The sequence below is a fragment of the Macaca thibetana genome, chromosome 3 (assembly GCF_024542745.1).
Source record: "Macaca thibetana thibetana isolate TM-01 chromosome 3, ASM2454274v1, whole genome shotgun sequence".
Lineage (NCBI taxonomy): Eukaryota > Metazoa > Chordata > Mammalia > Primates > Cercopithecidae > Macaca > Macaca thibetana.
Window position 1 is genome coordinate 140,399,374 of NC_065580.1, and position 23,965 is coordinate 140,423,338.

Below are 23,965 nucleotides of genomic sequence, written 5' to 3' on the forward strand. Positions count from 1 at the left end.
GAGAGGGGAACAAAAGTGGGACAACCAAGGATGGGCGGTAGCGAGCGCGGCCCGCGTTGCGCCTGCGTCACCCACGCCTCCGAGGCACAAAGCTCCCCCCTCGCGGCCCGAACTGGAACTAACGAACCGAGCGCGATGGGCGGGGAAAGCAGGACGTGACGGGAAGGGGCGGGGTTCTCGCAAGTCTCGCGCGGTTTTTCGAGACGAGAATGGCTAGAGTTTTAGGAACTACGGGAACTCGGCTGGGCCAAGCGCGGCCTCGGGGGGCGAAGGCGCTCTCTGGGCGCGAAGGGAGAGCTTCCGAGGGCAGAAGTCGAGGATCGCGCGACCCCGGATGTGTAGGGGGGTCTGAGCCAGTTCTCATCCAGCCGTGTTCCCCCTACGGGCCTCCTGACCTCACCGGGGGGGTTTCGTCCTCTCCTCGGGCAGGACGTGGACTTGGGAAGCGCGTTTAGGGGATGGAAGATGGAAGCAACCATTTTAAAGCATCGTCTCCCACCATTTTCTGCTCCAAATATCCAGCCAAAAGTGGGTGCCACAGTGCGCACTAAATGCAAAGTCCGCCATTCCTGATCTTCCTCGACAAAAACGCCCCATCTTTAAGGAAAATTGGTAGATCTCAGTTTTAACCCCACTCAGTACTTGGATGATATAGGCTGTAAGTTAAGGCCCGAAACAGTATGGACCGCCCACATTCAGTGGACTGCCACGCCCGGGAGTAACACCAAGGCCCCTCTCAGAATTGAGTGTGAGACCTAATAGGAAGGCCAGCTGAGGTGACTCACGCCTGCAGTCCCAGCGCTTTGGGAGGCCGAGGTGGGAGGATCACTTGAGCCCAGGAGTTGAAGACCTGTGTGGGCAACATAGCAAGACCCCTTTACAGAATATTTAGGGCCAGGCACAGTGGCTCACACCTGTGATCCCAGCACTTGGGAAGGTTGAGGAGGGAGGACTTGAGCCCAAGAGTTCAGGACTAGCCTGGGCAACATAGCAAGATCCCATCTACGCACAAAAAAATAATAACTGGGCTTGGTAGGATGCCCCTGTGGTCCTAGCTACTGGGGAGGCTAAGCTAGGAGGACTGTTTGAGCCGAGGAGTTCAGGGCTGCCTTGAATTTCACCACTGCACTCTAGCCTGGGGAACAGAGTGAGACCCTGTCTCAAAATAGATACATATAGGAAATCTTGCTTCCTCCCTAAGGCATGCTTGCTCCCAGCACTGAGAGGTGGGTAGTGACAGATTACAAGAGTTGTCCAAAAAAACTGGACCTGAGCCAAAAAGACCCAGGTTCCACGATTTAAGAACCATGTAATCTGGGGGAGTCACTCTCCTCTGGCATCCTCACATGTAAAAATGCAGACAGTGGCCGGGCGCGGTGGCTCACGCCTGTAATCCCAACACTTTGGGAGGCCGAAGCGGGCAGATCACTTGAGGTCAGGAGTTTGAGACCAGCCTGACCAACGTGGTGAAACTCCATCTCTACCAAAAATACAAAAATTGGCTGGGCGCAGTGGCTCACACCTGTAATCCCAGCACTTTGGGAGGACGAGGTGGGTGGATCACGAGGTCAGGAGATCAAGACCATCCTAGCTAACACAGTGAAATCCTGTCTCTACTAAAAATACAAAAAATTAGCTGGGCATGGTGGTGGGTGCCTATAGTCCCAGCTACCCGGGAGGCTGAGGCAGGAGAATGGTGTGAACCCGGGAGGCGGAGCTTCCAGTGAGCCGAGATTGTACCACTGTACTCCAGCCTGGGTGACAGAGCAAGACTCCATCTCAAAAAAATAAACAAATAATTAGCCAGGCATGGTGGCAGGCGCCTGTAAACCCCGCTACTCGAGAAGCTGAGGCAAGAGAATCACTTGAACCCGGGAGGCGGAGGTTGCAGTGAGCCGAGATGGCATCACTGCACTCCAGCGTAGGTGACAGAGCCAGACTCCGTCTCAAAAAAAAAAGAAAAAAAATGCAGGTAGTAACAATAACTGGGCTTGTAATGGGCTACTGGGAGAATCAGATAAGACAGCAGACTTGGAAGTGTTTTGTAAACTCGAGGGATTATTATTTCTTGATTGAAGAAAGAGGAGACAGCATTTGGTGATGAAGTCATACAGGTGGATGTCAGGGAGGGTGATCAATCGAAGGATGGAAACTGGAACTGAGAACCCAGCAGGTACTTCTAGGAAGACTCAGCAGTCAGTGGTGACGGTGGCTGAGAGCTCCTGGATGCGCCAGGCGCTGCAGGCCTTGCATAAGATGTGCCCATCCAGCGGGTAGCAGCCCTGACACTCGCCCTCAGAGGAGAGCAGCAGCCCACACTCCTGTTGAAAAAGAAGCAACAATTGGCCGGGTGCGGTGGCTCACGCCTGTAATCCCAGCACTTTGAGAAGCCGAGGCGGGCGGATCACAAGGTCAGGAGTTCGAGACCAGCCTGGCCAATACGGTGAAACCCTGTCTCTACTAATACAAAAATCAGCCAGGCGTGGTGGCCAGCACCTGTCATCCCAGCTACTCAGGAGGCTGAGGCAGGAGACTTGCCTGAACCCGGGAGGTGGAGGTTGCAGTGAGCCAAGATCGTGTCACTGCACTCCAGCCTGGGCCACAGATCGAGACTCCATCTCAAAAAAAAAAAAAGAAAGAAAGAAGCAACAGATTTCCATCAGCCCCAGATCTCTGTGTTCCCCGTCTCGTGCTCTACCCAGCACCGCAGACACTGCCAGCCCCTTGCACGTGCTGGGGGCCCCTGACCTCACACTTGTAACAGCCAATGTGAAAACTTCGATCCAGAGCAACAATTCTCACAGTCTCCTCCTGACCTGGCTCAGGCATTATGGCCCCACCGCACACTGAGCATCTTGGGGCAAACTTCCTGCGGGGGAAGAGAACCAAGAAGGCCATCAAGCCTTGGGGTTGCAGGGTACCAACAATGGAACCCAGAGAAGATGGGGCATAGGAGGGATTCAGGGAGGCCAGAGGTATGACCTTAGGTCTTGGGGAAGGGATGATGTCAAAGAGAATGAGAGAGGCTAGGTGCAGTGGCTCTAGCCTGTAATGCCCCCACTTTGGGAGGCCAAGGCAGGAGGATTACTTGATGCCAGGCGTTCAAGACCAGCCTAGGCAACACAGCAAGACCATGTCTTTATTAAAAAACAGAAGAAGACTGGGTGCAGTGGCTCACGCCTGCAATCCCTGCACTTTGGGTGGCCGAGGCAGGTGGATCGCTTGAGCTCAGGAGTTTGAGACCAGCTTGGCCAACATGATGAAACCCTGTCTCTACAAAAAATACAAAAAAAAAAAAAAAAAATTAGCAAGGCGTGGTGGCACACGCCTGTAATCCCAGCTACTCAGGAGGCTGAGGCAGGTGAATCACTTGAACCCAGGAGGCAGAGGTTGCAGTGAGCTGAGATCCTGCCACTGCATTCCAGCTTGGGTGACAGAGCGAGACTCCATCTCAAAAAAAAAAAAAAAAAAGCTAACAAAAAACGAAGAAAACTAGCCAGGCATGGTGGCGTGTGCACCTGTAGTCCCAGATACTCAGGAGGCTGAGGTGGGAGGATCACTTGAGCCCAGGAGTTGGAGGCTGCAGTGAGCTATGATCATTTGCCATTGCACTCCAGCCTGGGCAACAGAGTGAAACTCTTGTCTCTAAAAAATAACAATAACAAAGAATGAAGGAGGGCCAGGGGTGGGAAACAGGAAGAGACAGTCCTGGGGCATGAAGAGATGAAAGAGACAGGAAAGGTCAGACATTGTAAGACGAGGTGGAGCCTGGGCCTGACCTGTGAAAGTCCTCAATGCAGTGGATCTGGCTCGTAGCATCCACCGTGAAGGGGATGCCGTCGAGGCCACGGTGACACACCACGCAGGTGAAGCAGCCAGGGTGGTAGGCTTTCCCCATAGCCCGCAGGATCCGGTCCAGGATGGGCTGGGAGCACGTGGCACATTTCTCCAGGGTGGCCTGTTGGGAAGGAAGGCAGGAAGGTCTGGGAGCAGGCGGGAGCCATGGCAGCACAACAGGCACCCCAGCAACCCAGCCATCTAATTTCTGCAGCCCCCTGCATGTAATTCGGTGAAAGGCAGACTTGACCAGATCTGAGTTCAGGTCCCAGCACTACACACAGTATTTAACCACTATGAGAAAAACAGGCATCAGGCTGGGTGCAGTGGCTCACGCCTGTAATGCCAGCACTTTGGGAGGACAGAGTGGGCGGACTGCTTGAGGCCAGGAGTTTAAGAACAGCCTGGCCAACATGGTAAAATTCTGTCTCTACTAAAAATACAAAAATTAGCTGGGTGTGGTGGTGGGCACCTGTAATCCCAGCTACTCGGGAGGCTGAGGCATGAGAATCGCTTGAACCAGGGGAGGCTGAGGTTGCAGTGAGCAGAGATCGTGCCACTGCGCCCCAGCCTGGGCAACAGAGCGAGACTCTGTCTCAAATTAAATAAAGAAAGAAAGAAAAAGAGGAACAGGAATCAGTAGTAATACCTGCCTCACAGGGGTGTCGTGGGAATCTAACACATTCTCTTTAACTGTAAGACGCTCCACACTTGTAAGAGCTGCATCCTTCCCTCCAGCCACCAGTGTTAAGCTACTTGCTTGATACTTCCAGAATTCCTCTCTGTTTGTACATCACTTTCAGTCACCTGCCTTTTAGCACCGTTCCTCCTTTGGGCTTGGATGCTCTAGTTCCCACCTTGGATGGAAGCTCCCTGCATCCAGTCGCTGACTCCCTCCCCACAACCCCAGCCACTCACCACGTAGCAGCCCTCGCAATACGCCCTCCTCTCCACGGCATAGAAATGCTGGCCCCGAAGCTGGGCCCGGCATGTAGAACACACAAAGCAGCCCACATGAAAGACGCGATCGAGGGCCACAACCCCAGCCCCGTCCCCGACCACATCTTCTCCGCAGCCACCACACTGGCCTGAGGATAGGGAGAAACAGCATCAGTCTTCACAGACCCAGGAAGCCACTGTTGCCTCTGTCTCCCAGCCTCCCTTCCCACGCCCCACCCGCTCCACAGCCTCAGCTCACCGAAGTACTCCCCGCTGGGCGGGTGGTTCATGTCGTGCACCAGCTTCTTCGTCAGCCTGTCCAGCTCATCCTCTGGAGGCTGGCTCAGGTGCACCTGGAAGGTGGGAATCAGGGGCTCAGTCCTACTCTAGTTCCTGATGCTATAATACCAGGGTCCTCAACCCCCAGGCCATGGCCTGTTAGGAACTGGGCTGCACAGCAGGAGGTGAGCAATGGGCAAAGCTTCATCTGTATTTACAGCCACTCCCCATCACTTGCATTATCACCTCAGCTCCGCCTCCTCTCAGATCAGCAGGGCATTAGACTCTCATAAGAGTGTGAACGCTATTGTGAACTGTGCGTTCGAGGGATGTAGCTTGTGAGCTCCTTATGAGAATCTAATGCCTGATGATCTGTCACTGTCTCCCATCACCCCCAGATGGGACTGTCTAGTTGCAGGAAAACAAGTTCAGGGCTCCCACTGATCCTACATGATGATGAGTTGTATAATTGTTTCGTTATATGTTACGTTGTTATATATTACATTGTTATATATTACATTGTAATATATAATGAAACAATTATATATATTGTATGTTCTATTATTATAACAGAAATAAAGTGCACAATGAATGTAATGTGCTTGAATCATCCCGAAACTATCCCCCTCCCATCGCCCTCCCCAGTCCATGGAAAAATTGTCTTCCCCAAAACTGGTCCCTGGTGCCAAAAAGACTGGGGACTGCTGTAATGTCCCTGAAGGTGGCCAGGCAATTCCAGCTAGAAAGCTCATCTGAGAACATCTCAGCCCAGGGGCCCGTGGGCAGTTCTTTTTTTTTTTTTTTTGAAACGGAGTTTTGCTCTTGTTGCCCAGGCTGGAGTGCAATGGTGCGATCTCGGCTCACCGCAACCTCCACCTCCCAGGTTCAAGCGATTCTCCTGCCTCAACCTCCCGAGTAGCTGGGATTACAGGCACGCCCCACCATGCCTGGCTAATTTTGTATTTTTAGTAGAGACGAGGTTTCTCCATGTTTGTCAGGCTGGTCTCAAACTCGCGACCTCAGGTGATCCACCCGCCTCAGCCTCCCAAAGTGCTGGGATTACAGGTGTGAGCCACTGTACCTGGCCCCAGTGAGCAGTTCTATCCTGCTCCCCCATACCACGGCCCCGCCCTTACCTGTTCCACATCCCAGACCTCTGACTCTGCTCCAAAACCAGCCCCTTAGCCAGGCGTGGTGGCTCACCCCATCTCTACTAAAAATACAAAAATTAGCCGAGCGTGGCGGCGCATGCCTGTAATCCCAGCTACTCGGGAGGCTGAGGCAGGAGAATCACTTGAACCCGGGAGCCAGAGGTTGCAGTGAGCCAAGATGGCACCACTGCACCCCAGCCTGGGCAAACAAGAGCAAAACTCTGTCTCAAAAAAAAAACCAGCCCCCTAAAACACCACCAGCCATCCCACCCAATCAGTGTCCCATTGCCTGTAGGACCTGAAATCCCAGGTCCCCAGGGCTTACCTGGGGCCCGTGCTCGCCTCCTCTTCCTCCTCCTGCAGGGCCAGAGACCCCAGCAGCTTCCTCTTTGGCCCCTGGCCCTGGCTCTCTCTGGCTTCTATAGCCAGGCCCCCAGACTTCACCTCGGCCTGGGAGAGGAAAGTGGGGACCCGGGAGGGGCCCAGAGGCCTGAGAGGCTCCCCGCCTGGGTGGGCCACAGCCCCTCACTGGCTGTGCCACCTTCACTTGTACAGGGAAGGCCGGACCAGCTGGGGTGCTGGCAGTAGCATAGGAGGCTGGAGTGGGGCCCCCATAGGGAGACGCTGGGAGCGGCGAGGCTGGGTTCGGCTTCAGGGAGCCCGTGCGGTAGGCAGGAGGTGGCAGGGGCTCGTATGCCTAAGGAGAAACGCAGGCCAGAAGCCGTAAGCAAGGCCCCCACTCCAGGACCCACATTTGTGGAAATGACCCTGGGTGTGGGGAAGCACAGGCTTTTGCATTTGGCAAGGTCCCGTCCTCAAGTGGCTGACATGTTGGTACTTGCAGCCGTGCTTCCTCCATGCTGAGGTGCACATCACATACATCGGGGGGTCGGGCTGGGTCTGAGAGTCCAGAGAAGGGGGCAGGGTGCCGATGGGGAGGAGGGGCAGAGTCACCTGTCGCTCTGGTCGCCGTGGCACATGACCCCGACCCCCATTCAGCTCGGCCAGCGTGCTGCTCAACAAGTCTATCTCGGCATCCAGGCTTCCGGGGCGAAGGCCCCCCCTGTCTGCAGGGAGCCCCTGAGGATGAAGCCAGAGCAGGGAAGAATGCAAATCACCATAGGCCTTCTCCTGTCCTGGGTTCCCCAGACTCGGTTCTAGGGACGCCGCACATCCCACCCCGCAATCCCAGTTCTCACCTGCGTGCGCTGGAGTACTCCGTGGGACCCCACCCAGGCCGGCCCCCGATCCTCCGGTCCCCCTGGGGCCTGGTAACACTGCTCAGATGGGAGGGGGCAAAAATTGACCCTGGGGTGGGGCTGGAGTGCTGGGTTGAGGGAAGAGAGATCAAAGGTGGGGTGGCGGAGGACAGGAGGGGTGTGCATTTGGGGAGCTGCCCTCTTTGCCCCTCCTTACCTCCTCCCCCAAATCTAGGGTCCCAAGAGAGCGCAGGCGGCTGTTCCCCCCGGCTTGGGGAAGGGCTAAGAGGAAGCAGGCAGGGCGGGAGGCTGGAGCTGGAGGACAGAGGTGAGCGCCACAGCCGGGTAGCTCTTCTGTCTCACAAGGGCTGCCTTACCTGCTCCATGGGCCGGTGGAGGCCCCGGGGTGCCTCGTGGGATCGCCCTCCCCTGAGGGGCTCTGGCGGGCTCCGGCTGCTTCGGGGGCAGCCAGGTGGGCCCCGACATGGCCTGGAACGGGGGTACTCCAGACAGCGGTCTTGAAGCCTCGGGCCTCTGGCCTTCAACCCCTCTTCCGTCCCGCACCTCGTTTGGGACTCCAGAAAAGAAAACTTTTTCTGTCTTTTTTTTTCCTCTTCCTCCCTAATTTTGGGGACGACCACGCCCCCGATGACGTCACCACATTCCTGGGGGAGGGTCACGTGGCCCCCTAGGCCCTAAACTGCCATTTCTCCCCGAGTCGGCCCCCTCCTGCCGAGAGGGGAGGGCTCTCCCGGGGAGCCCAAGTCACTGGGGGCTGCGGGCAGCTGGGGATGGGAGGTGCAGGCCCAGGCCAGCCTCCAAGTCCACGGATGCGTCCAGGCCCCGCGCCCCAGCCCTGCACGTGGCAGCCTCACTGCGGGAGGCTGAAGGCTCCGATCTCCACCCCTCTGCAGAGCTCTCCCTTCCCACCCGCTCCCTCTCAGCTACCCACCAGCACTGCTCAGCCAGCCTGTAGTGTTTTGGTCTTTTATTCATGGTCAGCAGAGTTAGAAAAATAAAACAGAACGAAAACATCACCACCCCAGTGGGCCGGTGAGTCTGGCCAAAATGGGGAAACTGAGGTAGCCCAGAGTCACGGAGGCCTGGCCCCTAGCATCAAGGCACCAGTGAAGGGAGGCTGCGGACTCCCTCCCCTGCACGGTGGGGACAGGCGCCCAGAGTTAGTGTGCTGGAGTCCCTCTGCCAAAGGAGGTGGCATGATCCCCTTCAAACCTCCCCTGGGCTCCACGTCCCAAGGGCAGGGCCACGGGACACAGTGCCTTCCTCCTCCTCCTCCTCAGGATCGGGATGGGCCACCTGCCTGGGCCCTCTCTACCCAGCCCTGGAGGCAGGGGCATCAGAGATCAGTGCAGGTGACTGGGGTGACCCCGTGAACCAGCAGCGTGGGGCCCAGGTCTCGGGTTAGAGTCTCCAGTAGCGCCAGGTATCGGGGGTAGCGGGCAGGATCGGCGGGCGGCCGAGGCAAGTACAGGAAGGTGAGGGCTGTGGTGGGGCCCTCGGTATCCCCACCCTCCGGCCCACCCGGCCCTCCTCCTGTGCCACGCCCCTGCTGGGCCCGAACCAGGGCGTTGGCGCTGCGTGCCAGGGCCTCTGCCTCCACATCTCCCCGCCCACTGTTCACAAAGTCCCCTTCCTCCTCCACCTCGGGTTCCCCAGCCCCAGCCCCCTCGCCCCACACCACCTCCTGCACCTCAGCCCGGATCCTCAGTTGGCTCAGCAGTGCCCGCAGCCGCCCCTCGGCCGCCCCAGGCGCCTCCCTAGGCCCCAGGCACAGGAAGATCCGGAGCCGGGCGCTATGCCAAGCGGGCACCATGCCCAAGATGGTTGCCATCTGCAGTAGGAAGAGGCCGCAGACGTCCACGTAGCCAGGCCCACCCCGGGGCCGCAGCAGGTTGAGGGGCCACACGTCCACATGGTGCAGCTGAGAGGTGCCCCCAGACCCCCGGCTCAGCCGCTCAGGGGGCAAGGCCCCACTGGCCCGGGCCAGCACCACATTCTTGTTCATCTTGAGGGCATCGGCCACCGTGGCCACGTAGTCCTGGGGACTGAGAGCCCGGGGGCTCCCAGGAGCCCGGGGAGGAGGGAACAGGGTACTCAGAGCTGGGGAACTGCCCTCCCTGGTACTGTCTGCAGGCTCAGAGAAAGCCGGGTCCGTCAGGAAATGGTCCTGCGGTGGGGCGTCATCGTAGAAACCCAGGACCAACGTGTTGGGCTTCATGCCACCTGGGGGCAGAGTGGGGAAGGCAGGAACAGACAGGAGTCAGGCTCACAGGCTAAGTTTACACCACGCTCCCACACGCTGACAGCAATGAGTGTCAGCCATAGGTATGACACTCCCACTGTGTACGGGCTCTCACGGCAACATTCTGCACATTTGCATAATGACTTTTCATTTTTCCTAAACACTTTCACATGCATTTATTTTATTATCTCGGTGACTAATCTCCTCCACTTAAACAGGCAAAGTTCGCATTAGGATTCTTGCCACTAATGAGCACTCCAATTCTGCGGAGAGAGTAGGACACTGTCCACTCCCGGCTTCTAGCGGGGCATCTGTTTCATGGTAGGAGATGCGAGTTTGACTCAGTTGTGCAAACCAGACACCCTGATCAGCCAAGCTGATGACCTGAATCCCCAGGGTAATAGCGTCCCAGATTCTGCTATGGAAAGATGAGAAAATGGACCAGGCAGGGCACAGTGGCTCACACCTGTAATCCCAGCAGCTTGGGAAGCTGAGGCACATAGATCACCTGAGGTCAGGAGTTTGAGACCAGCCTGGCCAATACGGTGAAATGCTGTCTCTACTAAAAATACAAAAATTAGCCAGGCATTGTGGTGGGTGCCTATAATCTCAGCTACTCAGGAGGCTGAGACATGAGAATTGCATGAAACCGGAAGGTGGAGGTTGCAGTCAGCTGAGATCACACCACTGTACTCCAGTCTGGGCAACAGAGTGAGACTCCAGCAAGACTCCATCTCAAGAAAAAAAAAAAAAAGAACCAGGGCTACCCAGTGTGTTTACTGCAGTAAACCCTAACCCTAGTACTGTTTACTGTAAAACCCTAATCGTGGTGGTTCATTGCATGGTATCCGCTTACCAGGGGCTGTGTCCTATAGAAAGCACTTTGTATTTTAACTTATTTGAACCTTGAAGTAATGCTATGAGGTAGGTACTATTTAGTCTCCTCTTTTTACTGATAAGGAACCCAAAGCACCAAGCGATGAAGTCACTTGCCCACAGGCTCACGGCTGGTAGGTACTGGGGCAGGTAGGTCAACGCAATCCGCCTCCACCCAGCATGAGAGGCCACACTCTGAGCCACCGAGCTGGGCATGTGCCAACCACAATGCTCCAAGTCCCTGCTGACAAGCTCTTGGTTCTTAATGTTTGAACAACCCATGTGGAATCGGATAATTGCCCCCTTGAACCAGGCTGAGTTTACAGGGAGACACGGAGACGTCTTCCAAGACCCCTTCTCATGAAGCAAACATTGCTCAACCCATAAGTCAAATTTTCTATGATAGGAGAATCCACCATTTAAAGGAAATACTTTTCCTTTTATTGGAATAGGTTGGTGCAAAAGTAATTGCGGTTTTTTTTTTCCCATTAAAATGGCACCCCAGCACTTTGGGAGACAGAGGCGGACCTGAGGTCGGAAGTTTAACATCAGCCTGGGCAATGTGGTGAAACCCCATCTCTACTAAAAATATACAAAAATTAGCCAGACATGCTGGCGTGTATCTGCAGTCTCAGCTACTTGGGAGGCTGAGATGGGAGAAGCACTTGAACCCGGAAGGCAGAGGTTGCAGTGAGCCAACATCGTGCCACTGCACTCCAGCCTGGGCAACAGAGTGAGACCCTGTCCAAAAAAAAAAAAAAAACCGCAATTGCTTTTGCACCGACCTGGTATCTTCCACAGGAAAACTTTCATGAGCATTGTGGTCTCTGCACAAAAAGTGAAGACCAGGCTCTCAGACACTCTGTGGGTCAATGATGCTTGGCGACACCCCAGCACATCTCAGCAGGTGTGAACTCCAGCTGATCTTGCAAAATAAACTAGTCATGCCCCCTCCTGAGTATTTCCTAGGGTTCTGATTTACACTGAACTGGGCAATGTCCAACACTGTTGAACTTCAGCTAGACTCTGAATAGAGAAGGAAGCATGCACTTTGGTGACAGGTACTGGTCCAGGATTAAGGGAGAAGGCAGTGACTGAGCATAGATAACCCCGGTGGCCTCAGCGCTAAAAGCTGAGAATTCACTGCTCCATCCACAAGCGTCCGCCCCACACAGCCTCTGGCATCCTTTGTGGCTTCGGGTCAGGGCGGGGCGGGGGAGACACATTACTTCTCCTACATCCCAACCCCTTTCAAAGCCTGGCTGAATTACCATCTCTCCGCAAAACCTTTGCCGGCCATATCAGTGCATAGTGGCTGGCATGCCTTCCTCTGAACGCTGGTGGTTAAAAACCACCTGATTTGATGAGGCAGCTGGAGATTCAAATAATGCTCCATTGTCCCCAAAAATACACTCTTCAGTGCCCATACCCCAATTTTTGGGTCAGAAAAAAAAAGAAAGAAAGGCCAGGTGCCTGTAATCCCAGCACTTTGGGAGGTCAAAGCGGGTGGGTCACCTGAGGTCAGGAGCTTAAGACCAGCCTGGGCAACATGGTGAAACCCCCATCTCTACTAAAAATACGAAAATTAGCCAGGCGTGGTAGCACACGCCTGTAATCCCAGCCAGCTACTCGGAAGGATGAGACAGGAGAATCACTTGAACCTGGAAGGCGGAGGCTGCAGTGAGCCAAGATTGTGCCACTGCACTCCAGCCTGGGCAAGACAGAGCGAGACTCGGTCTCAAAAAAAAAAAAAGGAAAAAAAAAAAACCGCAACAGCATTGCCAGTCCCTAGCATCTCCTATTAGACTTTATCACACACTGTCTGAGGCTATTATCTTTGAGCACCGTCTTATCTGCTCTCAACTATAAGGTCCTTTTGCAGTTTGCAATCTGCGGCTGACTCTCTAGGGGCGGAGAGCGGAGATATGAAGTGGCCACAGAGGAGGGCCAAGGGCATCCAGGGAGGAGCAGCTCACCGAGGCCGGAGATTCGCAGCAGATGCTGAGCCCCCTGGCGCACGGAGGGTGAGAGAGTTAGATCCACAAAAGCCTTCACCTGGGCCCGGTCCACCAGGCTGAGCCATGCCCCATACTGCGGCTGTACAGGGTCCGAGGGGAGGGAGTCTACAGAGAAGATAAGGAAAGGAAGGTAGCCAGTGTTGGCCAAACTCAATGTCTCCTAGAGTCCAAATCACAGATGCGCCAAGGCAGGGCTATGGCTGCTTGGAGGGGTCATGGGGAAGGAAATAAAATGGGAAGAGGGGCCGGGCGTGGTGGCTCAAGCCTGTAATCCCAGCACTTTGGGAGGCCGAGACGGGCGGATCACGAGGTCAGGAGATCAAGACCATCCTGGCTAACACGGTGAAACCCCATCTCTACTAAAAAATACAAAAAAATAGCCGGGCGAGGTGGCGGGCGCCTGTAGTCCCAGCTACTCGGGAGGCCGAGGCAGGAGAATGGCATAAACCTGGGAGGCGGAGGTTGCAGTGAGCTGAGATCCAGCCACTGCACTCCAGCCCGGGCGGCAGAGCGAGACTCCGTCTCAAAAATAAAAAAATAAAAAAATAAAATGGGAAGAGGGGCTGGTGTCATGGCTCATGCCTATAATCCCTGCACTTTGGGAGGCCAAAGTGGGAGGGTTGCTTGAGCCAGGAGTTCCAGACCAGCCTGGGAAACATAAAAAGACCTCATCTCTACAAATTAGCCAGGCCTAGGGGCTCACACCTGTAGTCCCAGCTACTCAGGAGGCCAAGGCAGGAGGATTGCTTGAGCCCAAGAGGTTGAGGCTGCAGTGAACTATGATGGCACCACTGCCCTCCAATCTGGGTGACAGAGCAAGACCTTGTCTCAAAAAAAACAGGGGGAGGGGGACTGGTCATAGTGTCTCATGCCTACAATCCCAGCACTTTGGGAGGCTGAGGTGGGTGGAGCATTTGAGGTCAGGAGTTCGAGACCAGCTTGGCCAACAGGGTGAAACCCCTTCTCTACTAAAAATACAAAAACTAGCTGGGCATGGTGGTGTGTGCCTGTAATCCCAGCTCAGGAGGCTAAGGCAGGAGAATCACTTGAACCTGGGAGGTGGAGGTTGCAGTGAGCCAAGATCATCCTACTGCACTCCAGCCTGGGCAACAGAACGAAGCTCCGTCTCAAAAAAAAAAAAAAAAAGGTAGGGGGAAAGAAGGATGGGAGTGAGTGAATGAGTGGGAGGGCAGCTCACCAAGGTCTCCCAGGGTGACGTGGCCCAGCACGTAGAGCCCCCCCTTCTTAAGCTGGTTGGCCAACCGCAGCAGAGGCAGGGCGCCCCGGGGGTTCCCCACCAGGAGCAGCAGCTGGGGCCGCCAGAACTTCACGTGATCCTTCCGGACGTCCAGCCGGAGCAGATACTTACGCACCTGGGTACATGGGTGAGGTGATGGGGAAGTGGCAGGATCAAATACACAGCCCTGTTCAGCGCCTCCTGGACGGGAACACCAACTCCAGCCAAAGAGAGAGGGGGTTATTTGACCACCTCCCGTCTCCCCACCACCCCGCCAGCTCCGCGGGGATACCTGGTGGAAAAGCAAGGCCTGGCTGACATAGCCCCAGCTGCTGGGACCTCCTCGCGCGGTGAGCAGGGCAGCCAGGAGACCCATGAGGAGCAGGGAGCCACCAGCCGCACCAGGGCTGATGAGGAACATCATGAGCAGGCAGGAGGCCACCCCCAGCAGGCAGGTGTGCCAGGAGAACAGGCTGAAGGTGGGGCTGCGGGCATGGAGGGGAGGAGAGACAGAAACTCAGGGCTGGCCGCACCCGAGGCTGCTGTCCCCAACCCCACGCCTGAGCCTGAGTCCTCCCCGTTTTCCCATTCCTTCCTTCTTCTCTCTGGGGACAAAGGCCTCTGAGTCTCTCACCGGAAGTTGGGGGCCGAGGCCCACTCCAGGCTCAGGCAGGACAGGTCCACAGCGGCATAGGCCACCAGGTAGAAGACAGTGACCACGGCAGCCAGCGTGTTCAGCTTCCCGGCCAGGAGCACCAGCTGGGCAGAGGCCAAGAGGCGTGCCATTGATCCAAAGTGCCGGTGTACCCCCAAAATGCCAGTGAACACCAGAGTGCCAGTGTACCCCCAAAGTGTCAATGAGCCCCAGAAAGTGCCAGTGAACCCTGCAAAGCGCCAGTGCACCCCCAAAGTGTCAATGAACCCAACCCCCAAAATGCTATTAAACCCTAAAAGTGCCAGTGACCCCCGTGTCAATGAACCCCGGAAAGTGCCAGTGTACCCCCAAAGTGTCAGTGAACCCCTGGAAAGTACCAGTGAACCATGCAAAGTGCCAGCACACCCCAAAATGTCAATTAACCCCAGAAAGGGCCAGTGCACCCCAAAGTGTCAATGAACCCTGAAAAGTGCTCATGAGCCCTGCAAAGTGCCGCTGTACCCCCAGTGTCAATGAACCCCAGAAAGGGCCAGTGCACCCCCACAGAGTGCCACCAAACCTCCAAAGTGTCAGTGAACCCCACAAAGTGTTGGTACATCCCACAGAGTGCCAGTGAATCCCCCAAAGTGCTGGGGCACCCCACAAAGTGCCAGTGAACCCTGAAAAATACTAATATACCCCACAAAGTGTCAGTGAACCCTGCAAAATGCCCATGTACCCCAAAAAGTGTCAGTGAACCCCCCCAGGGTGCCAATGAACCCTGCAAAGCACTGGGGCAACCTGCAAAGTGCTGGTGAACCCCACAAAGTGCCAGTGAACGCTGCAGAGTGCCAGTGCACCGCCAAGTGCATACACATCTGCCTTTGCATTTGTCTTCCAGCCTGCATCTAACTGCGCCCCCATCCTGCCAGCTGGTGGGGTGAGGGAAAGGGCTCCTTGAAGAAGAAGGCTCACCTGCACCAGGCCCCAAGAATACAGTACAGCCGCCCAGGGGTTTCCGCCCCGGGACACAACCTTGGCCGGCGCCAAGATCACTCCTAGAAAAACAGAATCCATAGCAGACACATCAGCCGGGGCCTAACGGGGATGGACAAACAGACAAGGGAGGGCGTGCTCCGAGCCAGCAAGGAGGCAGAGAACCCACCAAAGAGGTCATCCCGGGCCAGGGCATGGAGGATGCGGGAGGCGCCGATGAGCGAGCTCATGGATGCTGAGAGCGCGGTGGCATAGATTCCAATCAACACCAGTGGGGGCCACAGGCTGATGGCACGGAAGAACCCATAGTCTTCCTGCAGCAGGGTCCTAGGAAGGAGGGAAAGTTGGACACAGATGATCATGCGTCATGGGGTAGGAAAATCTCCAGCCCTGATCTTAAGGATCAGACTCAGATATCAAATGTGCTAAAGGGATATGCCTGGTATTCATTGGGCGGCCTTGGATTTAATCACTCAGTGGTGATTCCTTTCTCTTTTTTTTAAGAGACAAGGTCTCACTCCAACCCCCAGGCTAAAGTGCAGTGCTATACTCATAGCTCACTGCAGCCTCGACCTCTTGGACTCAAGCAATCCTCCCACCTCAGCCTCCCAAGTAGCCAGGACTACAAGCATTTGCCATCACGCCTGGCTAATTTTTGTATTTGGGGGGAGGGTCTTGCTATGTTGCTCAGGCTGGTCTGGAACCCCTGGGCTCCAGCAATCCTCCTGCCTGAGCCTCCCAAAGTGCTGGGATTACAGGTGTGAGCCACTGCACCCGGCTGTCATACCTAACGGTATATGCACAAAAGGCCAAATATCTGTGGAAATGCAAACTGGGTAGAAAGTCACTAGCCACCCTCACTTGCAAGCTAAGTGCTTACAACAGCACTGGGTCCATGGCAGCTGCTGGCTACAGGTTGTCAATCGCTGGTAGCTACCCTCCCCCTATTTTCCCTCCACTCCAACAAGCTGGGTTTCTGCTCCCCAGTCCCCCAGCCTGTGCTTCCCTTGGTGACCCAGATGCACCAATCTTGTTCAACACTCCACCCCCGTCCCTCCCCAGACACCTGTCACAGGTGAAGCTGGAGAGGAAGAAAAGCAGGACATAGACGAAGAAGGTGTAGGCGACAGCGACGATCGTGCCCAGAGGGATCGCCCGGCTGGGGTCCTTCAGCTCCCCTGGAGAGGGGGGAGCAGAGGGAGCGAGGTCAGCCCTCCCACCGTCCCCCTGGGTCCCTCACGGTGGCAGCCCCAAACCCCCAGGAGGCAGCAGGCAGGGACTCTCACCTGACATGTTGGCCCCAGCCATGATGCCTGTACAGCCGTTAAAGAGGACAGCAAAGACGCTGGCAAAATTCATCATGGCTCCTGTGGTGTAGTCCTCAGCGTAGCCAGCTAGGAGGATCGTCCCAGGGAGGAGAGGGCATCAGCATCCCTCTCGGGGATCCAGGCCTCTTAGCCACCCTCTCCGCACATTCCCACAGTCCCCTTGCACTGTACTCACTAAGACACCAGCCTGCCCCTGCACTGGCCCTGGGTCAGCCAGACACATTGCCACGTCCCCCTAATGCTCTGACATTCCTCCCTCCAGACCCTAATCCATACTCTTTTATTTATTTATTTATTTATAAATTTATTTATTTATTTAGAGACAGGATCTCGCTCTGTCACCCAGGCTGGAGTGCAGTGGCTTACTGCAACCTCTCCCTCCTGAGCTACAGTGATCCTCCTGCCTCAGTCTTCCAAGTAGCTAGGACTACAGGTGTGCACCACCATGCCCATCTAACTTTTTAATTTTTATTTATTTATTTATTTATTTATTTATTTATTTTGAGACGGAGTCTCGCTCTGTTACCCAGGCCAGAGTGCAGTGGTGTGATCTCGGCTCACTGCAACCTCTGCCTCCCTGGTTCAAGCGATTCTCCTGCCTCAGCCTCTCAGGTAGCTGAGGTTACAGGTGCCCGCCACCACACCTGGCTAATTTTTGTAACTTTAGTAGAGATGGGGTTTCACCATGTTGGCCAGGCTGATCTCGAACTCCTGGCCTCAGGTGATCCACCCAGCTCAACCTCCCAATGTTCTGGGATTACAGGCGTGAGCCACCGCACACAGCCCATTTTTTTTTTTTTTTTTTTGAGACGGAATCTCATTCTGAAGCCAAGGCTGGAGTGCAGGGGTGGCGATCTTAGCTCACTGCAGCCTCTGCCTCCCGGGTTCAAGCGATTCTCATGCCTTAGCCTCCTGAGTAGCTGGGACTACAGGAGTGCACCACTGCTCCTGGCTAATTTTTGTATTTTTATTTTATGGTTTTTGGTTTTTTTTTTTTTTTTTTGGAGATGGAACCTCGCTCTGTCACCCAGGCTGGAGTGCAATGGCGCAATCTCGGTTCACTGCAACCTCCACCTCCCAGGTTCAAGCAATTCTCCCTCAGCTTCCTGAGTATCTGGGACTACAGGTGCAAGCCAGCGTGCCCAGCTAATTTTTGTATTTTTAGTAGAGACGGGGAGAGGGTCTCACCATGTTGGTCAGACTGGTCTCAAACTCCTGACCTCAGGTGATCTTCCTGCCTCAGCCTCCCAGAATGCTGGGATTACAGATGTGAGTCCCCACACCCAGTCTCCAGCTCTTCCCTGAGATGCTTTCCCTCTCTGTTCCCGGCTCCTGACTGAATCCCCCACCCATCTATCTCAGGCTACCTCCAGCTCCCTGGCTCCTGCCCTCCCCAGCCCATAGTCAGGCCTCCCTCTCTCCACTCCTGGGAGATCCTGATCTGTTAAAGTCATGCTGGGCCTTACTGTGCTATTTAACTGATTCCTAAATGCACGTCTCTCCTCAGCTAGAACACAAGTTCCTCTAAAGCAGGGACTGTTTTGTGGGCTTCCTCCTGCCCCGCTGGCCAAACACATGCTAGACAGGCCTGAATTAAACTGCACTGCTCTGCAGTCCAGACCTCCTGCCCACCATTCCCTCTGACACCTGTGCTCATCCAGAGATTTTTAAGGGCCCAGCCCTGATGCTTGCCCACCCCTCGCCCCGAGATTCCTGCCACGGCAGTGCCCAGCTCACCAGCCAAGTTGTCCTTCAGGGTACTGCTGTTGAAGCCGGTGAAGTGGCCAAACCGGGGTGGCAGGGAGGAACCATTGGGGCCAGGCCGAGGGGTCAAGGGGATGTCCCTTGGCCCCACAGCCACAAAGCTGATAAGCACAGAGGCCAGGGAGCCGGAGACCAGCAGGAATGTGAGGAATGAGGCCCTGGCGTAGAGGCCAGCTCCCAGGGTGCAGACCCCACCCACAAGGCCCAGCAGCAGGGAGCCATACAGCAGGTTCCAGCCGTAGCCCTGGGGCAGGACCCGGAGCCCACTGGGCCCTGTGGCATCTGGAAAGAGGTAGGGACAGAGTTAGAAGGCCCGATCCTAAGGCACCCCACCAGCCGGGCATGGTGGGTGGCTCACGCCTATAATTCCAGCACTTTGGGAGGCTGAGGTGGGAGGATCACTTGAGTCCAGGAGTTTAAAACTAGCCTTGGCAACATTGTGAAACCCCAACTCCACAAAAACTGCAAAAATTCGCCAGGCGTGGGGAGGCATGCCTGTAGTCCCAGCTACTGGGAGGCTGAGGTAGGAGAATCGCTTGAGCCCGGGAGGCAGAAGTTACATTGAGCCAAGATGGTACCACTGCACTCTAGCCTGGGTGACAGAGTAAGACCTTGCCTCAAGAAAAAAGAAAAAAAAAAGGGGGGCAGGGCGCCAGGGCTCACACCTGTAATCCCAACACTTTGGGAGGGCTGAGGCAGGTAGATCACTTGAGGTCAGGAATTCGAGACTAGCCTGGCCAACACGGTGAAATCCCGTCGCTACTGAAAATACAATCCTTAGCCAGGCGTGGGGGTGAGTGCCTGTAATCCCAACTACTCAGGAGGCTGAGGCAGAAGAATCGCTTGAACGCAGGAGGCAAAGGTTGCAGTGAGGGGAGATCGCACCACTGCACTCCAGCCTGGGTGACAAAGCAAGACTCCATCTCAAAAATAAAAAAATAAAAAATAAAAAAAAAGAAGGTACCCAGCCCCAACCATGACTCAAAGCAAGACAAGCCCCCTCTACCCACCTGCTGTCAGAGAGACCACCTTCCCCACTTCCCTCTTAGCTCCATCCCAGCATCTTAGCTCTCCCTGGTGGTCTCTGTCAATTTTAAGAATCTTAGCCTGGTCTCTCCGATTAGATCCAAGCTCCCTGCAGGCAAGGACAATCTCAGAGATGTCCACATCTCCTGCACGATGCTGGCCACACAGCAGAAGCTCCAGAAAGCCAAGGTAATGGCTCAGTCTGCCCCTCTCCCTTAGAGGACCTTCTCCCTCATGATCCCACACTCCCAGACCCTGCAAACCCACAGCACTGCCCAGATCAGACAGAGCACAGACCGGCCCCGAAGACGTCAAGCACAGACTCCACCAGTCCCAGCAGGGAGACGGCACAGCCACAGACGTTAGCCAGGTAGAACATGAGCCCAATGCTGCCCCCGACCTCGGGCCCCAGTGTGCGGCTGATCATGACTGAAAGTGGAAGCATTAAGGGAAAAGAGACTGAAATGGACGTGAGGAAGTTGCCATAGCTCCAAGCACTTAACCTGAGTGCAGCCAGGCCCCAGCCATGTGGCTTTGCACAAGTCACTCATACCCTCCGAGTGCCAGTTTCTGCATCTGTAAAACAATCACTGCCTAACAGATGAGATTGTTAGACTAGAAATTGGCATTAACATGTAGGGCAGGCCGGGCGCGGTGGCTCAAGCCTGTAATCCCAGCACTTTGGGAGGCCGAGACGGGCGGATCACGAGGTCAGGAGATCGAAACCATCCTGGCTAACACGGTGAAACCCCGTCTCTATTAAGAAATACAAAAAACTAGCCGGGCGAGGTGGCGGGCGCCTATAGTCCCAGCTACTCGGGAGGCTGAGGCCGGAGAATGGCGTGAACCCGGGAGGCGGAGCTTGCAGTGAGCTGAGATCCGGCCACTGCACTCCAGCCTGGGCGACAGAGCGAGACTCCGTCTCAAAAAAAAAAAAAAAAAAAAAAAAAAAAAAAAAAAAAAAAACATGTAGGGCAATGTTGATCTCCTTCATTATACGAGCCTGCCTGCTGCACATTTATTAAAACTTGCCCTGCCAGGCCAGGCATAGTGACTGACGCCTGTAATCCCAGCGTTTTGGGAGGCTGAGACAAGAGGATCACCTGAGGCCAAGAATTCAAGACCAGCCTGGGAAACATAGCAAGATTCCATCTCTACAAAAAATTTAAAAATTAAACAGGGGTGGTGGTTCATGCCTATAGTGCCAGCTACTCAGGAGGCTGAGGCAGGAGGATCACTTGAGCCCAGGAAGTCAAGACCGCAGTGAGCTATGATGGCGCCACTGCACTGCAGTCTGGGAGTCAGTGTCTTGCTCTGCTGCCCAGGTTGGAGTGCAGTGATGCGATCTTGGCTCACTGCAACCTCCACCTCCCAGGTTCAAGCGATTCTCGTGCCTCAGCCTCCCGAGTAGCTGGAATCACAGGCAAGTGCCAACATGCCCAACTAATTTTTGTATTTTTAGTGGAGACGGGTTTTCACCATGTTGGCCAGGCTGGTCTTGAACTCCTGGCCTCAAGTGATCCACCCACCTCAGCCTCCCAAAGTGCTGGGATTACAGGCATGAGCCACCGCACCCAGCATAAAAAAATTTTTTTTTTTTTTTGAGACGGAGTTACGCTCTGTCGCCCAGGCTGGAGTGCATGGCACGATCTTGGCTCACTGCAAGCTCTGCCTCCCAGGTTCACACCATTCTCCTACCTCAGCCTCCCGCTAGCTGGGACTACAGGCGTCCGCCACCATGCCTGGCTAATTTTTTTTTTTTTTATATACTTTTAGTAGAGACAGGGTTTCACCGTGTTAGCCAGGATGGTCTCGATCTCCTGACCTCGTGATGCGCCCACCTCGGCCTCCCAAAGTGCTGGATTACAGGCATGAGCCACTACGCCCGGCAAAAAATTTTAAGAATGAAGAAAAACACTTGTCTCGCCCCTGAGCCAACAAAGGTAATGGCCCCTTCCACACCCTCCCGAGCAGGCAGAACAGCCCAGACCCCAGTCCATTGATGTTGGAGGATACAGTAGGCTCCGCCCCCCTGCACGGCTCCATTGGTGGCGATGGCACAGACAGAAAGGACGGTGAGCGCCAGGATGAAGTAGGCAACCAGCAGCATGGCCAGGGCCTGCAGCAGCCCAGCATGGCCCACCACAAACCCTGAGGCAGGAGCAGCGAGTCAGGTCACAGGGGCTCACACCCTATATCCCCCACCCCCTGGGTCTGCAGAGCTCCAGGGTGGAGCTAAATGCAAGCCCACAGGGAGCCCCTCCCCAAACCCTTTAGCCAACCACTTCTCTTGGGTCCCCCTTCCTACTCTCATCCCAGTCCCATCTCCACCTCTCCCCATCATGTCCTCCTATACTACAGTCAGTCCACACGCGCCCCAGAACCCACTCACCAATCCTCAGAAAAACAACTATGCTGAACATGGACAGGACAGTGGGCACCACCACACCCAGGAAGGTGGACAGCTTCCGGGCAGATGCCCCTCCAGGAGCCCCGGCCCCATTGAGAGGGAGGGCAGTCCCCTCCTCCCCCAGGAGTCGGTAGGCCAGCAGAGGTGAGCTCTCACTGGCCATGGCTGAGCACGGGTAGAGGAAGACACAAATGGGTTAGGTGACCTGTAAAGGAGATTATGTTGCATCAAAAGCAGCCCCACAGAGCCCACCCACCCCCAAAGACCACTAATCAAATATCCCAAAGCCTCCCCAAAAGAGAGAGCTGCTCTCTACTAAAAATACAAAAATTGGCCGGACTCAGTGGTTCACGCCTGTAATCCCAGCACTTTGGGAGGCCGAGGTGGGCGGATCACCTGAGGTCAGGAGTTCGAGACCACCCTGGTCAACATGGTGAAACCCCGTCTCTACTAAAAATACAAAAATTAGCCAGGCGTGGTGGCTCATGCCTATAGTCCCAGCTACTTGGGAGGCTGAGGCAGGAGAATTGCTTGAACCCAGGAGGCAGAGGTTGCAGTGAGCCAACATCGCGCCGCTGCACTCCAGCCTGGGTGACAGAGTGAGACTGTCTCAAACAAACAAAAAAAATTAGCCAGGCATGCAGGTGCATGCCTGTAATCACAGCTACTTGGGAGGCTGAGGCACAAGAATCACCTGAGTCCTGGAGGCTTAGGGCTGCAGCGAGCCGAGATCGCGCCACTGCACTCCAGCCTGGGTGACAGAGCGAGACCCTGTCTCAAGAAAAAAACAAAAAAAGACACAACCACAAGGAAACAGGAACGCACCCACACCCTGCTTACCAGCAGCTAAAAAGAGCCCATGGGGCTGCAAATGGTACCAGCCACTGCTCCACAAAAAAAGTGGTACCCCAAACCTGTCAGCAAGGGTTTCAGGGCCACTCCTGGCTCCTGGGGGCCACCCCTTCCCCTATGTTCCTGAGACTAGGGATGGCACCGGTTCTGCAAAGGGGCAAAGGTTCTCTGACGGCACAGGCTACTCCAGCCTCTCCTTCCTTAACTAGCAATGCAAGAGGAAGCAAATCTCCCAAAAGGGAAGTAAGTTGTGGGCAGGAGAGCCTTCGCCATCCTCTCCTTCGGTGTCCTGAGCTGCCCCTACCGAGACCCCCCATGCAATCACCGCACCCAAGAAACTTCCAACTCTTTCAAAACCCCACCCTCCGTCAATCCTCTCCCTCAACCCATCTCAACCCTCCACCCTCGCCTTAGCCTCCCCAGATTCCTCCCATCCACACGAGGCACCCCCCCTACAAATTCTACCAACCCAAACACACCCCTCGACTAGCAAAACAGAAACACAGACAGGCTCCCACCGAGCGACACAAGGTCCCCGGGTCCTCCTTCTCCTCCCCCAACCCGGGCTCCTGCCCCTTTGCGCCCGCTGGGGTGCAAAGGAGCCAAGATCTCCTTCTCCCCGGCCAGATGCACCCCACATCTCGGGGACCGCGGGGCACTCACTCACCCACCCGCAGGACGCAGCGCTCGGGGGATCCCCGCGAGCCGGGGGGCTCCGCCTCGGGCGGAGAGCGCACGGGGGCCGGAAAAGACAGCTGCGGCTACCGGGATGCCAGGCCCGGAGCCTGTCCCCACCCCCACCAGCACGCGCGCGCCATTGGTCCCCGTCCTCGGCCCCGCCCCGTGGGCGCGCCCGGGGAAGCCCGACCCTCTGTGCGCTCCCCCAGCCTGCGCGGCTCCAGCTCCACGTGCGCCCGGGGTTGCAACGCAGCCCTGCAGACAAGCGTCCCCGGCAGGGCGTGGGCCGCGGGTCTCGGAGCCTCCATCACTTAGGTGCAAACAATCGTGGCAGTGGGGACCGGACCCCAATCCGAGCTCCGAGGCGTCGGAAGCAGCCACCCTCCTAAAGGGGGCGTGTGAGGACGGCGGAAGGCGGCAGGGAGGTGGGCGGGGCTGCGACACCTGAGCCAGGTGCGTCACCTGGAACTCCGGCCCG

At 55.8% G+C, this 23,965-nt stretch overlaps 3 protein-coding genes across 5 annotated transcripts in view; all 3 read right to left on the reverse strand.

Moving 5' to 3' along the window:
- AP1S1 (adaptor related protein complex 1 subunit sigma 1) overlaps positions 1 to 98 on the reverse strand; it is a 339,237-nt gene extending 339,139 nt beyond the window's left edge. Inside the window, exon 1 of the mRNA XM_050783896.1 lies at positions 95 to 98. The gene's annotated coding sequence lies outside the window, so the exon portion shown is untranslated. The remainder of the gene's footprint in view (positions 1 to 94) is intronic.
- A 1,940-nt stretch (positions 99 to 2,038) lies between these two features.
- Positions 2,039 to 8,291, reverse strand: TRIP6 (thyroid hormone receptor interactor 6). Its single transcript, XM_050783728.1, has 9 exons — positions 7,783 to 8,291; positions 7,406 to 7,533; positions 7,161 to 7,286; positions 6,532 to 6,903; positions 5,036 to 5,129; positions 4,756 to 4,925; positions 3,780 to 3,958; positions 2,749 to 2,869; positions 2,039 to 2,321 (listed from the first exon to the last, which is right to left on the reverse strand). The coding sequence occupies exons 1-9, from the start codon at positions 7,889 to 7,891 to the stop codon at positions 2,190 to 2,192; spliced, it is 1,431 nt and encodes a 476-aa protein (XP_050639685.1). The 5' UTR covers positions 7,892 to 8,291; the 3' UTR covers positions 2,039 to 2,189.
- An 87-nt stretch (positions 8,292 to 8,378) lies between these two features.
- SLC12A9 (solute carrier family 12 member 9) lies at positions 8,379 to 23,612 on the reverse strand. 3 transcript variants are annotated; one of them, XM_050783660.1, is made up of 15 exons: positions 23,477 to 23,589; positions 22,652 to 22,708; positions 21,940 to 22,162; positions 21,564 to 21,698; positions 19,845 to 19,976; positions 18,495 to 18,803; positions 16,716 to 16,823; positions 16,496 to 16,607; positions 15,599 to 15,756; positions 15,409 to 15,491; positions 14,434 to 14,558; positions 14,092 to 14,284; positions 13,761 to 13,935; positions 12,521 to 12,667; positions 8,379 to 9,649 (listed from the first exon to the last, which is right to left on the reverse strand). In XM_050783660.1, the coding sequence occupies exons 3-15, from the start codon at positions 22,118 to 22,120 to the stop codon at positions 8,763 to 8,765; spliced, it is 2,745 nt and encodes a 914-aa protein (XP_050639617.1). In that variant the 5' UTR covers positions 22,121 to 22,162; positions 22,652 to 22,708; positions 23,477 to 23,589; the 3' UTR covers positions 8,379 to 8,762. The 3 variants fall into 3 exon arrangements, with proteins under 3 accessions (XP_050639617.1, XP_050639616.1, XP_050639615.1); XM_050783659.1 differs by having other exon boundaries at positions 22,652 to 22,732; XM_050783658.1 differs by lacking the exon at positions 22,652 to 22,708 and having other exon boundaries at positions 23,477 to 23,612.
- Positions 23,613 to 23,965: the final 353 nt, after the last annotated feature.